The 16,857-nt window shown below is 43.3% G+C and overlaps 1 protein-coding gene across 1 annotated transcript; it reads left to right on the forward strand.

Annotated features, from left to right (window-relative positions):
- The first annotated feature begins 4,100 nt into the window (after nt 1-4,100).
- Nucleotides 4,101-16,239, forward strand: LOC123396725. Its single transcript, XM_045091578.1, has 8 exons — nt 4,101-4,126; nt 4,605-4,756; nt 13,692-13,849; nt 13,903-14,523; nt 14,627-14,840; nt 15,034-15,297; nt 15,386-15,449; nt 15,543-16,239. Exons 1-8 carry the CDS (start codon nt 4,101-4,103, stop codon nt 16,237-16,239), a joined length of 2,196 nt encoding a protein of 731 aa, XP_044947513.1.
- Nucleotides 16,240-16,857: the final 618 nt, after the last annotated feature.

Below are 16,857 nucleotides of genomic sequence, written 5' to 3' on the forward strand. Positions count from 1 at the left end.
CCAAGGAGGGAAAGCCTCCTTGGGAAAGCCTCCTAGTACGATCCTCCGCCCTCCCCCAAGGAAAGGGGTGCCTCCCCCACTTGGGCCCTTGTGGCCCAAGATGCCTTCCACCTCATGGACTTTTTAGGCCCGTTGATATTTAATTAAATATCAAATTGTTCTAAATACATTTATAACATTTTATATATTATTTAACATCCCTGGAAACATTTTTGACCTACATATTATTTATCACTAATAACGATATTAGCCAATATTCCCCGGAACCCTTACGTGACCCCAAAACACTTTCAGGTCCTCTCGAAACTATTTCAAAATGGAACAATTTTACAAATATGTTCTCATCAATCCCACCTAATAACACTCTACATATCGTGATTACCTTAAGCTCGTAACCCCTTAGGCTCGCTAACTCATAGATATGAACGAAACCCCTTTGTTCAATGACCGATAGCGAAACAGTGGATGTCCATATCGATCCCTATGAGCACACAAATGATATTTGGGTGAATGTTTAGTTACCATTGTACATTATCCTTGCTTAGCTATACTTTAAAAAACCCTGCATGGATCGGTATCCTCCTGAATCATCACATGCTCTATATCGGTATCGTCTTTACAGGTTTTGTTCTTCTTTCTCGTTTTCGTGTTCCGGCATCCCCGTGAATAAGTCACATGTGTCTTGCGTGATGATGATTGATATCGTCACACCGAGAGGGACCAAAGAATATCTCTCCACCGTCGGAGCAATAAATCCCATTCTCGAGCTATCTAGTCCCTTTTCAAACTTTCTAACAAACCTATAAGTTGTTATTATAATCACCTAGTTATAAATGGTGTTTGAGAAACCCCAAAGCTAATCGTACGGTAAGAAGTGACTATGATACTCTCATGATCAAAGGAACATAAAACACATGTTAACACACCAGCTTATAATAATTGATTTTAGACGATATTATCTCAAAGTATAACAAACAAGTATGTGGGTCGATTCAATATGATTGTTCTTATAACGTCATAATGTCAGTGTTGTTTTAGGACTATCATTACACTTAACGATATTATAAGATCTACAAAACATGATCACCAACAACACTTGAGCCAGTCTTAGAGGTAGGAATGGGAATCTCTATTTAAGACTTTATCATTCCACACATGCATGTGAGTTTTCCACTCGATCGCATATCACAGAATCATAGCAGTTATAGCATAGAATATAAACTTTTAATTATGATTATGGAAATATAATAATAAAATAGTATTGGCTTTAGGACATATTTCAAACAAATATGTACATTGATACGTCTCCAACGAATCTTTAGTTTTTTTATTGTTCCATGTTTTTATATTATCAATCTTGGATGTTTTACATACATTTACTAGCAACTTTATATCATTTTTTGGGACTAACCTGCTAACTTAGTGCCGAATGTGAGCTGTTGTTTTTTGCTTGTTTTTAAATTTGCAGAATATCCATACCAAACAAATTCCAAATGCCACAAAACTTTTTGGAGATTTTTTCAGGCAAAAAGAGACCCTAGAAGATTCTCGAGCCCACAAGGGGAGGCCCGTGGGGCCCACTAGGCACCAAGGCATGTCAGGGGCCTCCGGTGTGCCCTCATGGGCAGTGGCGCCCACGAGAACCACTTTGACCTGCCTCTGACTCTATAAATACTCCAAATTCCTAGAAACCCTAGAGGAGTCGACGAAATACTTTTTTCGGTGCGTCAAGTTCCAGAACCACGAGATCCAATCTTAGGCCTTTTCCGGCACTCTGCTAAAGGGGGGCAATGACAATGGAGGGGTTCTTCGTCATCCTTGTTGCCACTTCGATGATGCATGAGTATTTTACCATAGACCTACGGGTTCGTAGTTGGTAGCTAGATGGCTTCTTCTCTCTTTTTAATCTTTAATAAAATGTTCTCCTCGATGTTATGAGTTTATGATCTGATCTATTCATGAATATCATTTGTGTCTTCTTTGAACACTTTTATGCATGTTTGTTATAGCCTCGTATTTCTTCTCTAGTTTCTTGGTTTGGTTGGGCCAACTAGATTGATTTATCTTGCCATGGGAACAGGTGCTTTGTGATGGGTTTGATCTTGCGGTGCCCAATCTGAGTGACAAAAGAGACATGACACGCATGTATCGTTGTTACTAAGGGTAATAAGATGGGGTTTATTCATACGTGAGTTTCTCATGTCTACATCATGTCATTGTTCTTAATGCATTATTTCGTTTTTCCATGAACTTAATACACTAGATGCATGCTAGATAGCGGTCGATATGCGGAGTAATAGTATAAGATGCAAGCAAGATATATACATGATCATTCCCTTGGATATCGTCATGATTATTTGCTTTTCTATCAACTAGCGGAGTTACGCGCGCATTTGCGCGGCTAGAGTTTTCTATTAATATAAAAGTTGTTTTACATTTGAGATATTATGCGGTATTGATAGGTTTATCTAAAATTAGTAATGACTATAATATAGAAAATCATGTCGATATTCTGAACTTAGAAATAAAATTATTTCTCGATCATGATGAAAATCATAACAATATTCTAAACTTGAGAAGGAGTATGTGTGAATCCAATTGCTTATTTCCTTTTGTTTATAACTCCAATCTTACAATATTTTTTATCCCATCTCACATTTTCATGACTGATACAAATAATTAAAAAAATCGTACTACTTGCCTGGGATATGTGTTGTTTACACACTTCTGTTGAAATATCTCTCCAATTATTGCTTTTCGTTATGATGCTGCACAATATATGTAATTTAACTATCTTTCTTGCTTATATGTTATCAATAAGACACATCCTAAATCTCTAGGGTCGAGAATATATGTACAATCACATCATTGTGGCTCACGTACTCATGACAATTTCATTGTTAGTATACTTTCATGGGAACCACATAAATTATTGGACAACATTTGCTGATAAATTATAAACATGTCATTTCACTTTCTCCTATGTGTTTTTCTGATAATTATATCTTTAAGCATGACTGGAACAACTTATTGCATCCTTGAAATTATTTTTATTTTTATAAGCTCTTGTCTCATTCTACCAAAATAATATTTATTATGTTATGTGCATACCATATGCAAATAGGTTTGACTATTTTTTTGTCTAGCATCCAACCTTAGTACATTTGTAATCTATTCATGTCTTCATAATCTACCATTGCTCGTCATTTATAGGTGACCAAAACTACGCTCATGATCGCCAATATGGCTGCATCCACTCCCGGGTATCATCACTAATGCAAATAGTACCTTAGATCGAGTAATTTTTACACAACTCATGTTTGTACAAATGAATCCATATGTCAATATATCTAATATACTCAAGCATATTTGTATGTGACACTATAAGTTTAATATATACAATTGTCGATGCATGCTTTGTGATATTGAATGGTCCTATGCAGATTGTTCATTTTAATTATAATTCTACATTCTAGTTAAGGTTCAATTTGTACATAAATCAAATTCCTCCGTGTGTTCTTGAGTTGACCTATTTTCAACTACATCTAGAGAATATATATGAATATATGATTCCAATTTGATGGAGAGGATGAGATGAAAAAGCGATACCATCAGATAATTAACCGATGACATCAATGATGATGGTATTGCATGCATGAAGCCGAATTTATACGATAAATCAAATAGTCATGCGTACAAATAGTATTCATGAATTTATGTATTTTTTACTACATGTTAAGTATATATGAATTACATTAATTTTATTTTATTTCTATTTAAACTTTTAGTATAAGTTTTTATTTTAACTTCCCACATAATTATTTTACTAAATATTTAACCATGTATTTATGGTAGTTATGATTTTATCTAATATATCATCAGGTAATTAACTGAAGACATCCTCTTGCAGAAAAATAAAAATCACTGATAACATTAGTGATGATACCCGGGAGTGGAAGCAGCCATATTGTCTTTGCAAGGATAAAAAGATTATCTTTCATGGCGAATCTGGTTGGTAAAAGGGCTGGTTCCAGCCGCTAGGATGTTCCATTTTATGTGCCTCCTATTTTCCAATCAGAACATGCAGGAATGACTTAGATATGGATATTGGACTTGGACAGATTATGTACGTGCTACTGCTACCTAACGCCTACAATTATTTTTTATGAGTCCACATACGTGCCTTAGAAGGACTGGGTTTTGTTTATTTCCATGTACCAAGATACGTGATTGATTATGGATTTACTCTTGGTTGTATGAGCATGGTCTGGTTCTACACTTGGATGTGTCTAATAATTAGATCATTATAGTTGTACGTGATTTTTCTATCTTTTAATCTTAATTGTTGAAATTAGAATCAACAATGCTTATATTCTTAGCACATGTGGGTGCACGTGATGGTTTGTTTGTCTATTGTTTTCTCCCCTAATAATAAACCACGAATCGCTTCTGCCGTACGTCGCTGGCGGTTTTGCATAAAAGTCCTTCTGTTTTCGGGTATTCAACCCGCGGTCCTTTTGTGAGTTAAAAACATTTTGTTTTTACGTAAACCCCCTTGCAATCACCATCGGGCACCATGCTTTATCCATTCCTGTCCTTCACAGAGGGCCGCCGAGTGGTGGCGCGGACGACCAGGACGGGGGCGCACTAGCATCGCCGCCGCCGCTGGACGCCGCTCCCGTCTCCGATTGCGGTGATGGCCTCGCCCCGTGCAGCTTCGCGATGACCTTGTCCCTCGACGCCCACCTCTCCGCATGTTGGAATTATGCCCTAGAGGCAATAATAAATATAGTTATTGTTATAATTCCTGTATCAAGATAATCGTTTATTATCCATGCTATAATTGTATTGAATGAAGACTCATTTACATGTGTGGATACATAGACAAAACACCATCCCTAGCAAGCCTCTAGTTGGCTAGCCAGTTGATCAAAGATAGTTAGTGTCTTCTGATTATGAACAAGGTGTTGTTGCTTGATAACTGGATCACGTCATTAGGAGAATCACGTGATGGACTAGACCCAAACTAATAGACGTAGCATGTTGATCGTGTCATTTTGTTGCTACTGTTTTCTGCGTGTCAAGTATTTATTCCTATGACCATGAGATCATATAACTCACTGACACCGGAGGAATGCTTTGTGTTTATCAAACGTCGTAACGTAACTGGGTGACTATAAAGATGCTCTACAGGTATCTCCGAAGGTGTTAATTGAGTTAGTATGGATCAAGACTGGGATTTGTCACTCCGTGTGACGGAGAGGTATCTCGGGGCCCACTCGGTAATACAACATCACACACAAGCCTTGCAAGCAATGTAACTTAGTGTAAGTTGCGGGATCTTGTATTACGGAACGAGTAAAGAGACTTGCCGGTAAACGAGATTGAAAAAGGTATGTGGATACTGACGATCGAATCTCGGGCAAGTAACATACCGAAGGACAAAGGGAATGACATACGGGATTATATGAATCATTGGCACTGAGGTTCAAACGATAAAGATCTTCGTAGAATATGTAGGATCCAATATGGGCATCCAGGTCCCGCTATTGGATATTGACCGAGGAGTCTCTCGGGTCATGTCTACATAGTTCTCGAACCCGCAGGGTCTGCACACTTAAGGTTCGACGTTGTTTTATGCGTATTTGAGTTATATGGTTGGTTACCGAATGTTGTTCGGAGTCCCGGATGAGATCACGGACGTCACGAGGGTTTCCGGAATAGTCCGGAAACGAAGATTGATATATAGGATGACCTCATTTGATTACCGGAAGGTTTTCGGAGTTACCGGGAATGTACCGGGAATGACGAATGGGTTCCGGGAGTTCACCGGGGGGGCAACCCACCCCGGGGAAGCCCATAGGCCTTGAGGGAGGCACACCAGCCCTTAGTGGGCTGGTGGGACAGCCCACAAGTGCCCTATGCGCCATAGAGATAAAAATCAAAGAGAAAGAAAAAAAGGGAGGAGGTGGGAAGGAAGGGGGACTCCCTCCCACCAAACCAAGTCCAACTCGGTTTGGGGGGGGGAGTCCTCCCCCCTTGGACTCGGCCGACCCCCTTGGGGATCCTTGAGCCCCAAGGCAAGGTCCCCTCCCTCCCACCTATATATACGGAGGTTTTAGGGCTGATTTGAGACAATTTTTCCACGGCAGCCCGACCACATACCTCCACGGTTTTTCCTCTAGATCGCGTTTCTGCGGAGCTCGGGCGGAGCCCTGCTGAGACAAGGTCATCACCAACCTCCGGAGCGCCGTCACGCTGCCGGAGAACTCTTCTACCTCTCCGTCTCTCTTGCTGGATCAAGAAGGCCGAGATCATCGTCGAGCTGTACGTGTGCTCAACGCGGAGGTGCCGTCCGTTCGGTACTAGATCGTGGGACTGTTCGCGGGATTGTTCGCGGGGCGGATCGAGGGACGTGAGGACGTTCCACTACATCAACCGCGTTCTCTAACGCTTCTGCTGTACGGTCTACGAGGGTACGTAGGTCGCTCATCCCCTCTCGTAGATGGACATCACCATGATAGGTCTTCGTGCGCGTAGGAAATTTTTTGTTTCCCATGCGACGTTCCCTTACAGTGGCATCATGAGCTAGGTTCATGCGTAGATGTCTTCCCGAGTAGAACACAAAAGTTTTTGTGGGCGGTGATGTGCGTTTTGCTGCCCTCCTTAGTCTTTTCTTGATTCCGCGGTATTGTTGGATTGAAGCGGCTTGGACCGACATTACTCGTACGCTTACGAGAGACTAGTTTCATCGTTACGAGTAACCCCGTTGCTCAAAGATGACTGGCAAGTGTCGGTTTCTCCAACTTTAGCTGAATCGGATTTGACCGAGGAGGTCCTTGGATGAGGTTAAATAGCAACTCATATATCTCCGTTGTGGTGTTTGCGTAAGTAAGATGCGATCCTACTAGATACCCTTGGTCACCACGTAAAACATGCAACAACAAAATTAGAGGACGTCTAACTTGTTTTTGCAGGGTATGCTTGTGATGTGATATGGCCAACGATGTGATGTGATATATTGGATGTATGAGATGATCATTTTGTAATAGAAAAATCGACTTGCACGTCGATGGTACGGCAACCGGCAGGAGCCATAGGGTTGTCTTTATACTAACGTTTGTGCTTGCAGATGCGTTTACTATTTTGCTAGGATGTAGCTTTAGTAGTAATAGCATGAGTAGCACGACAACCCCGATTGCAACACGTTGATGGATGATCATGGTGTGGCGCCGGTGACAACAAGATCGTGCCGGTGCTTTGGTGATGAAGATCAAGAAGCACGTGATGATGGCCATATCATGTCACTTATGAATTGCATGTGATGTTAATCCTTTTATGCACCTTATTTTGCTTAGAACGACGGTACCATTATGAGGTGATCTCTCACTAAAATTTCAAGACGAAATTGTGTTCTCCCCGACTGTGCACCGTTGCTACAGTTCGTCGTTTCGAGACACCACGTGATGATCGGGTGTGATAGACTCAACGTTCACATACAACGGGTGCAAAACAGTTGCGCACGCGGAACACTCGGGTTAAGCTTGACGAGCCTAGCATGTGCAGACATGGCCTCGGAACACATGAGACCGAAAGGTCGATCATGAATCATATGGATGATATGATTAGCATAGGGATGCTTACCACTGAAAATATACTCAACTCACGTGATGATCGGACTTGGGATAGTGTAAGTGGATCATGAACCACTCAAATGACTAGAGAGATGTACTTTTTGAGTGGGAGTTTAGCATATAATTTGATTAAGTTAAACTCTAATTATCTTGAACATAGTCTAAGTCCACTTTGAATATATTTGTGTTGTAGATCATGGCTCACGCGACAGTCATCCTGAATTTTAATACGTTACTAGAGGAAGCTAAGTTGAAAGATGATGGAAGCAACTTTGTAGACTGGGCTCGTAATCTTAAGCTAATATTACAAGCTGGGAAGAAGGATTATGTCCTTAATGTTGCGCTAGGAGATGAACCACCCGCTACGGCTGATCAGGATGTTAAGAACGCTTGGTTAGCACATAAGGAGGACTACTCAATAGTTCAATGTGCAGTCTTGTATGGCTTAGAACCGGGACTTCAACGTCGCTTTGAGCGTCATGGAGCATTTGAGATGTTCCAGGAGTTGAAGTTTATCTTTCAGAAGAACGCCCGGATCGAGAGGTATGAGACCTCCGATAAATTCTATGCTTGCAAGATGGAGGAAAACTCGTCTGTCAGTGAACATGTGCTGAAAATGTCTGGGTACTCAAACCATCTAGCTGAGCTGGGGATTGAACTCCCGCAAGAGGCTATCACTGACAGAATCCTTCAATCACAGCCGCCAAGCTATAAAGGCTTTGTGTTGAACTACAACATGCAAGGGATGAACAAGTCTCCCGGCGAGTTGTTTGCGATGCTAAAAGTCGCAGAGTCTGAACTCCGTAAAGAGCATCAAGTGTTGATGGTGAATAAGACCACTAGTTTCAAGAGAAACGGCAAAGGCAAGAAGGGCAATTCGAAGAAGAGCGGCAAGCCTGTTGCCAATCCGCTGAAGAAACCCGATGTTGGACCTAAGCCTGAAACGGAGTGTTACTATTGCAAGGGTATGGGTCACTCGAAGCGCAATTTCCCCAAGTATCTGGCAGATAAGAAGGCGGCCAAAGAAAAATCAGGTATATTTGATATACATGTTATTGATGTGTACTTAACCGGCTCTCGTAGTAGTGCCTGGGTATTCGATACCGGTTCTGTTGCTCATATTTGCAACTCGAAACAGGAACCGCGGAATAGGCGAAGGCTGGCGAAAGATGAAGTGACGATGCGCGTAGGAAATGGTTCCAAGGTTGATGCAATCGTCGTCGGCATAGTGTCACTTCGTTTACCGTCAGGATTAGTGATGAACTTAAATCATTGTTATTTAGTGCCTGCGTTGAGCATGAACATTATATCTGGATCTTGTTTATTGCGAGACGGTTACTGTTTTAAGTCAGAGAATAATGGTTGTTCTATTTCTATGAGTAACATCTTTTATGGTCATGCACCGAATGTGAGAGGATTGTTCATATTGAATCTTGATAGTGATACGCATATACATAACATTGAGACCAAAAGAGTTAGAGTTAACAATGATAGCGCCATATTTTTGTGGCACTGCCGCTCAGGTCATATTGGTGTTAATCGCATGAAGAAACTCCATGCTGATGGACTTTTGGAGTCACTTGACTTTGATTCACTTGACACGTGCGAACCATGCCTCATGGGCAAGATGACTAAGACTCCGTTCTCCGGAACAATGGAGCGTGCAAGTGACTTGTTGGAAATCATACATACCGATGTGTGTGGTCCGATGAGCGTGGAGGCACGCGGCGGATATCGTTATTTTCTCACCTTCACTGACGATTTAAGTAGATATGGTTGTGTCTACTTAATGAAGCACAAGTCTGAGACATTTGAAAAGTTCAAGCAATTTCAGAGTGAAGTGGAAAATCATCGTAACAAGAAGATCAAGTTCCTACGGTCTGATCGTGGGGGTGAATATCTGAGTTTCGAGTTTGGTACTCACTTAAGACAATGTAGAATTGTTTCACAGTTAACACCGCCTGGAACACCACAGCGTAATGGTGTGTCCGAACGTCGTAATCGTACTCTATTAGAGATGGTGCGATCTATGATGTCTCTTACTGATTTGCCGTTATCATTTTGGGGTTATGCATTAGAAATAGCTGCATTCACTTTAAATAGGGCACCATCAAAATCCGTTGAGACGACACCATACGAGCTGTGGTATGGCAAAAGGCCAAAGTTGTCGTTTCTTAAGGTTTGGGGATGTGATGCTTATGTCAAAAAGCTTCAGCCTGAAAAGCTGGAACCCAAAGCGGAAAAGTGCGTCTTCATAGGTTACCCAAAAGAGACAGTTGGGTACACCTTCTATCTCAAATCCGAGGGCAAAGTATTTGTTGCTAAAAACGGAGCTTTTCTCGAGAAGGAGTTTCTCTCGAGAGAATTGAGTGGGAGGAAGATAGAACTTGACGAGGTTGTCGAACCTCTCATCCTTCTGGATGGTGGCGCAGGGCAAGGGGAAACCTCTGTCGTTGCGACGCCGGTTGAGGAGGAAGTTAATGATGATGATCATGAAACTCCAGTTCAAGTTTCTGTTGAACCACGCAGGTCGACGAGATCACGTGCTGCTCCAGAGTGGTACGGTAATCCCGTCTTGTCAATGATGTTGTTAGACAACAATGAACCTGCAAATTATGAAGAAGCAATGGTGGGCTCAGAATCCAACAAATGGCTAGAAGCCATGAAGTCCGAGATAGGATGCATGTATGAGAACAAAGTGTGGACTTTGGAGGTACTACCTGAGGGCCGCAAGGCTATTCAGAACAAATGGATCTTTAAGAAGAAGACGGACGCTGACGGCAATGTGACCGTTTATAAAGCTCGACTTGTGGCAAAGGGTTTTTCACAAATTCAAGGAATTGACTACGATGAGACATTCTCTCCCGTAGCGATGCTTAAGTCCGTCAGAATCATGTTAGCAATAGCTGCATTTTTCGATTATGAAATCTGGCAGATGGATGTCAAAACGGTGTTCCTTAACGGTTTCCTTAAGGAAGAGTTGTATATGATACAACCCGAAGGTTTTGTCGATCCTAAGAATGCTAACAAGGTGTGCAAGCTCCAGCGATCCATTTATGGACTGGTGCAAGCATCTCGGAGTTGGAACAAACGCTTTGATGAGGTGATCAAAGCTTTTGGGTTTATACAAGTGGTTGGAGAATCTTGTATTTACAAGAAAGTGAGTGGGAGCTCTGTGGCGTTTCTAATATTATATGTGGATGACATATTAATGATTGGAAACAACGTAGAGTTTTTGGAGAGCATAAAAGGTTACTTGAATAAAAGTTTCTCTATGAAGGACCTAGGAGAAGCTGCTTACATTCTAGGCATTAAGATCTATAGGGATAGATCAAAACGCCTGATAGGACTTTCACAAAGCACATACCTTGATAAAGTTTTGAAGAGGTTCAAAATGGAACAGTCCAAGAAAGTGTTCTTGCCAGTTTTACAAGGTACGAAATTGAGTAAGACTCAGTGCCCAGCAACTGATGAAGATAGAGAGCATATGCGCTCCGTCCCCTATGCTTCAGCCATAGGTTCTATCATGTATGCAATGCTGTGCACTAGACCGGATGTTAGCCTGGCCATAAGTATGGCAGGTAGGTTCCAGAGTAATCCAGGAGTGGATCACTGGACAACGGTCAAGAATATCCTGAAGTACCTGAAAAGGACTAAGGAGATGTTTCTCGTATATGGAGGTGACGAAGAGCTCGCCGTAAAAGGTTACGTCGATGCAAGCTTTGACACAGATCCGGACGACTCTAAGTCGCAAACCGGATACGTATTTATTCTTAATGGGGGTGCAGTAAGCTGGTGCAGTTCCAAGCAAAGCGTCGTAGCAGATTCTACATGTGAAGCAGAGTACATGGCTGCCTCAGAGGCGGCTAAGGTGGGTGTCTGGATGAAGCAGTTCATGACGGATCTTGGAGTGGTGCCAAGCGCACTAAATCCAATAACCTTGTTCTGTGACAACACGGGTGCCATTGCCTTAGCAAAGGAACCACGGTTTCACAAGAAGACCAGACACATCAAACGACGCTTCAACCTCATCCGCGACTACGTCGAGGAAGAGGACGTAAATATATGCAAAGTGCACACGGATCTGAATGTAGCAGACCCGCTGACTAAACCTCTTCCACGGCCAAAACATGATCAACACCAGAACTGTATGGGTGTTAGATTTATTACAATGTAATTCACATGGTGATGTGAGGGCTAGATATTGACTCTAGTGCAAGTGGGAGACTTTTGGAATGATGCCCTAGAGGCAATAATAAATATAGTTATTGTTATAATTCCTGTATCAAGATAATCGTTTATTATCCATGCTATAATTGTATTGAATGAAGACTCATTTACATGTGTGGATACATAGACAAAACACCATCCCTAGCAAGCCTCTAGTTGGCTAGCCAGTTGATCAAAGATAGTTAGTGTCTTCTGATTATGAACAAGGTGTTGTTGCTTGATAACTGGATCACGTCATTAGGAGAATCACGTGATGGACTAGACCCAAACTAATAGACGTAGCATGTTGATCGTGTCATTTTGTTGCTACTGTTTTCTGCGTGTCAAGTATTTATTCCTATGACCATGAGATCATATAACTCACTGACAGCGGAGGAATGCTTTGTGTGTATCAAACGTCGCAACGTAACTGGGTGACTATAAAGATGCTCTACAGGTATCTCCGAAGGTGTTAGTTGAGTTAGTATGGATCAAGACTGGGATTTGTCACTCCGTGTGACGGAGAGGTATCTCGGGGCCCACTCGGTAATACAACATCACACACAAGCCTTGCAAGCAATGTAACTTAGTGTAAGTTGCGGGATCTTGTATTACGGAACGAGTAAAGAGACTTGCCGGTAAACGAGATTGAAATAGGTATGTGGATACTGACGATCGAATCTCGGGCAAGTAACATACCGAAGGACAAAGGGAATGACATACGGGATTATATGAATCCTTGGCACTGAGGTTCAAACGATAAAGATCTTCGTAGAATATGTAGGATCCAATATGGGCATCCAGGTCCCACTATTGGATATTGACCGAGGAGTCTCTCGGGTCATGTCTACATAGTTCTCGAACCCGCAGGGTCTGCACACTTAAGGTTCGACGTTGTTTTATGCGTATTTGAGTTATATGGTTGGTTACCGAATGTTGTTCGGAGTCCCGGATGAGATCGCGGACGTCACGAGGGTTTCCGGAATAGTTTGGAAATGAAGATTGATATATAGGATGACCTCATTTGATTACCGGAAGGTTTTCGGAGTTACCGGGAATGTACCGGGAATGACGAATGGGTTCCGGGAGTTCACCGGGGGGGGCAACCCACCCCGGGGAAGCCCATAGGCCTTGAGGGAGGCACACCAGCCCTTAGTGGGCTGGTGGTACAGCCCACAAGTGCCCTATGCGCCATAGAGATAAAAATCAAAGAGAAAGAAAAAAAAGGGAGGAGGTGGGAAGGAAGGGGGACTCCCTCCCACCAAACCAAGTCCAACTCTGTTTGGGGGGGGGGGAGTCCTCCCCCCTTGGACTCGGCCAACCCCCTTGGGGCTCCTTGAGCCCCAAGGCAAGGTCCCCTCCCTCCCACCTATATATACGGAGGTTTTAGGGCTGATTTGAGACGATTTTTCCACGGCAGCCCGATCACATACCTCCACGGTTTTTCCTCTAGATCGCGTTTCTGCGGAGCTCGGGCGGAGCCCTGCTGAGACAAGGTCATCACCAACCTCCCAAGCGCCGTCACGCTGCCGGAGAACTCTTCTACCTCTCCGTCTCTCTTGCTGGATCAAAAGGCCGAGATCATCGTCGAGCTGTACGTGTGCTGAACGCGGAGGTGTCGTCCGTTCGGTACTAGATCGTGGGACTGATCGCGGGATTGATCGCGGGGCGGATCGAGGGACGTGAGGACGTTCTACTACATCAACCTCGTTCTCTAACACTTCTGATGTACGGTCTACGAGGGTACGTAGATCGCTCATCCCCTCTCGTAGATGGACATCACCATGATAGGTCTTCGTGCGCGTAGGAAATTTTTTGTTTCCCATGCGACGTTCCCTTACACCGCAGCCATAACCTCCTCCTCCGACGGCGAGGACCGCATCAGCGCGCTCCCCGACACCCTCCTCTGCAACGTCGTCTCCCACCTCCTCGTCAAGGATGCCGCCCGCACCGGCGCGGGCTCTACGCGCCACCCCGCTCGCCCTCGACGACGCCCACCTCCTCCCGTCTCCGATCCCCGCTGCCGCACTGGTGTCCCGTGTCCTCGCCTCCCACCCAGGCCCCTTCCGCGCCGTCCGCATCGCCGAGATCCGCATCGGCGGGTCCAGCGAGGACGACTTTCCTCGCGCTCACGGAGTGGCTCGGCCACCTCGCCGACAAGGGTGTGGAGGACCTGACCCTCGGCAACCGCCCCTTCTCCTTCGACGTGCTCGTGCAGCATCCCGTGACCCTCCTCCGCTGCGGGGCCTCGCTCCGCCGCCTCTACCTCGGCGTATGGCTCTTCCCCTTCACCACCGACCTCCCGCGCGGCCCCGACGTCTTCCCCAACCTCCAGGAGCTCGGCCTCTGCCACGGCATCACGGAGGAGCGCGACCTCGAGTACGTGCTGGCCTGCAACCCCAAGCTGGAGACCCTGGCGCTCGTCTCCAACTACGGCTACCCCGACCGCGTCCGCATTGGCAGCCGCAGCCTCCGCTGCATGCTGCTCTGGCATTCCCTAGCGGACGAGGTCGCCGTCGTGTCTGCCCCAAGCCTGCAGCGCCTCATTATCTACTGCACGCACACCAGTGTGGCTGACGGGGTCATCAAGGTCAAGATAGGCCATGCTCCCCAGCTCGTCGTGCTCGGCTACTTGGACACGGCCACCCAGCAGCTTGAGATCGGCAACACCATCATCAAGGTAGTCCATCCTATTCTCACAAATCTTTGAGCTTTACCCTATATATCTGGTTTGATTTGCTGCATTTGCATGATTGTCTGATTGATGTTGCAATGATGTGCAGGATGGGGTGACAAATGTTTGCCCGAATACAGTGCTTCCAAGCGTCAAGGTGCTAGCTCTCAAGGTCCGTTTCAGAGTGCCTAAAAAAGTCAGAACTTTGCTCTATTTCTTGAGATGCTTTCCTGGAGTAGAGACCTTACACATCATGGCTGTGAATATGTGCGTGCGTGATAGCGAAGAAGCCGTTGTTGGAGGGGTCATGCCCAGCGCCTTGAGTATGAACGCGCAAGTGAAGGCGTCTTCTCGGAGTTTCTCGAATCTGCAAGTTAAAACAAGAATAGTTAGGCCAAAGATCCAGTGGTACTTGTTCCTTTTGGGACTATAACAGCATGCGACATCAAACATGAAACCAACCGAAAGAAGTAATTCTCTCATATGCTATCTATTTACCTCCTGGACTTGGAGAAGTGTCCAGCACCAAGCTCACACTTGAACAGCAGGATGAGGTGGCGCAGGCGGAAGCAAATGACAACTCCTTCCTAAGCTCCAATGAGATTAATAGCACATCTGTCAAATTAGACAAGGTAGATACATTGGATGCAAGAGCTGATGAGATTGCTTGTGAAACTAAAGTAAAACATGCTAGATATCTGTTGCACTACCTGGTGCCTTGTTTGAGTGACCTGAACAGGGATCAAATGGTTGAGAGAGAAATTGAGGCCAAAATTCAAGGTAAACTCAATTCTCCAGAACATGTGGAAACTAAACAGATGTGCCTTGCAACTAATTGTTAGTACTTACCCTGTTTTCTGCCAAACAGGATTGGAATTGTCTGAACTGAGTGTTGAACAGGCTGACTGCCGGAATGATGAGAGGATGTTCTGGTACTGAGTGCTCCATTCATTCAACTTTGGATTTTTTTTCACTTCCTGTTGTTATTTTATACTTTGTACTGATGATTTTTTCTATTTGTCCAGTGACAATTGCAGAACTTCGATCTTTGATCTGCATAGAAGCTGTCCAAACTGCTCATATGAATTATGCATTGCGTGCTGTAAGGAGCTTCGTGGAAATAATCTAGAGGGCTCTTGTCGGGAAGAGCTGGTGTCTTATCCTAATAGAGGAATCAACTATATGCATGGTGGTGATCCATCGCCAGAGTTGATAAACTGCGCACAACCAGACTTTTCCAGTTGCCAGCCTAAGACTACCAAGTGGTGTGCTAATACTGATGGGACTATAAATTGCGCCCCACCTGAACTTGGTGGTTGTGGTGATATTTCCCTTAAGTTGAGGCAGATGTTTCCAAAAGATTGGTTAAATAATCTCGAAAGGGATGCTCTACAGTTGAGTAAGCAACTTGAACCTTCTGATATTGTCAGCGGATATACACATGAATGTCCATGTTGTAGTAAACATGAAAATGCAAGGCATGCTGCCACCACAGATAATTCAACAGATAACTGCCTATACTGTCCAAAATCAGATAATGAGAAAGCAGATGATCTAACTCACTTCCAGAGTCACTGGGTGAAAGGAGAACCTGTTATTGTTCAACGGGTACTACAGAAAATACCACATTTGAGCTGGGAGCCAGCCCAAGCATTGGGACCAGCTATACTATGCTCTGCTCGCTGGAAAATACACAGCACGCGCATTTGGGCCAGCCCATGAGAGGGGCCTATTTTTTTAGTTTTTTAGTTACTATTATTTATCTGTTCCTTTTTATTTTTTCTATTTCAAATAAATCAGAAATAAACTTTCGAAATTCAAAACATTATATTTAAATAAATGTTTGATAAAACATAAAATGTTTGCAAATTCAAAATTTGTTTGGGATTTTTGTAAAAATGTTTACATATTATAAAAATCGTAATTTTGGAGAAAACATTCGTGAATAAAACAAAGTCCATCATTTTGCGAAATTTCTTTAATGCAATTAAAAAAGTTTGATAATTAAAAAATGAATTATTCGCCAATTCACAAGAAAATACTTGAAAACAGTTCGTAATATAAATATTGTTTGGATTTTTTTATAAATAGTATAAAATGTTCTTGATTTTAAAAATGTTCCCAAATTTGTAAAAATGTTCAGGAATGATCGAGTGTATGCAGTTCAACAGTAATGCTTTTCAGTCTTTCAGATTATATACGTGAGTGAATTTTGAAGAATTAATTGTCAGCGTGGATCGGAATATTATAGTATATTTAAAAAATTGTTTCTTGAAATTCAGAATAATTCTTTGAGTTATCAAGTTTTTTGATAACCATGATATTTAAAAAAAAATATGA

Source organism: Hordeum vulgare, chromosome 5H (assembly GCF_904849725.1).
Source record: "Hordeum vulgare subsp. vulgare chromosome 5H, MorexV3_pseudomolecules_assembly, whole genome shotgun sequence".
NCBI lineage: Eukaryota > Viridiplantae > Streptophyta > Magnoliopsida > Poales > Poaceae > Hordeum > Hordeum vulgare.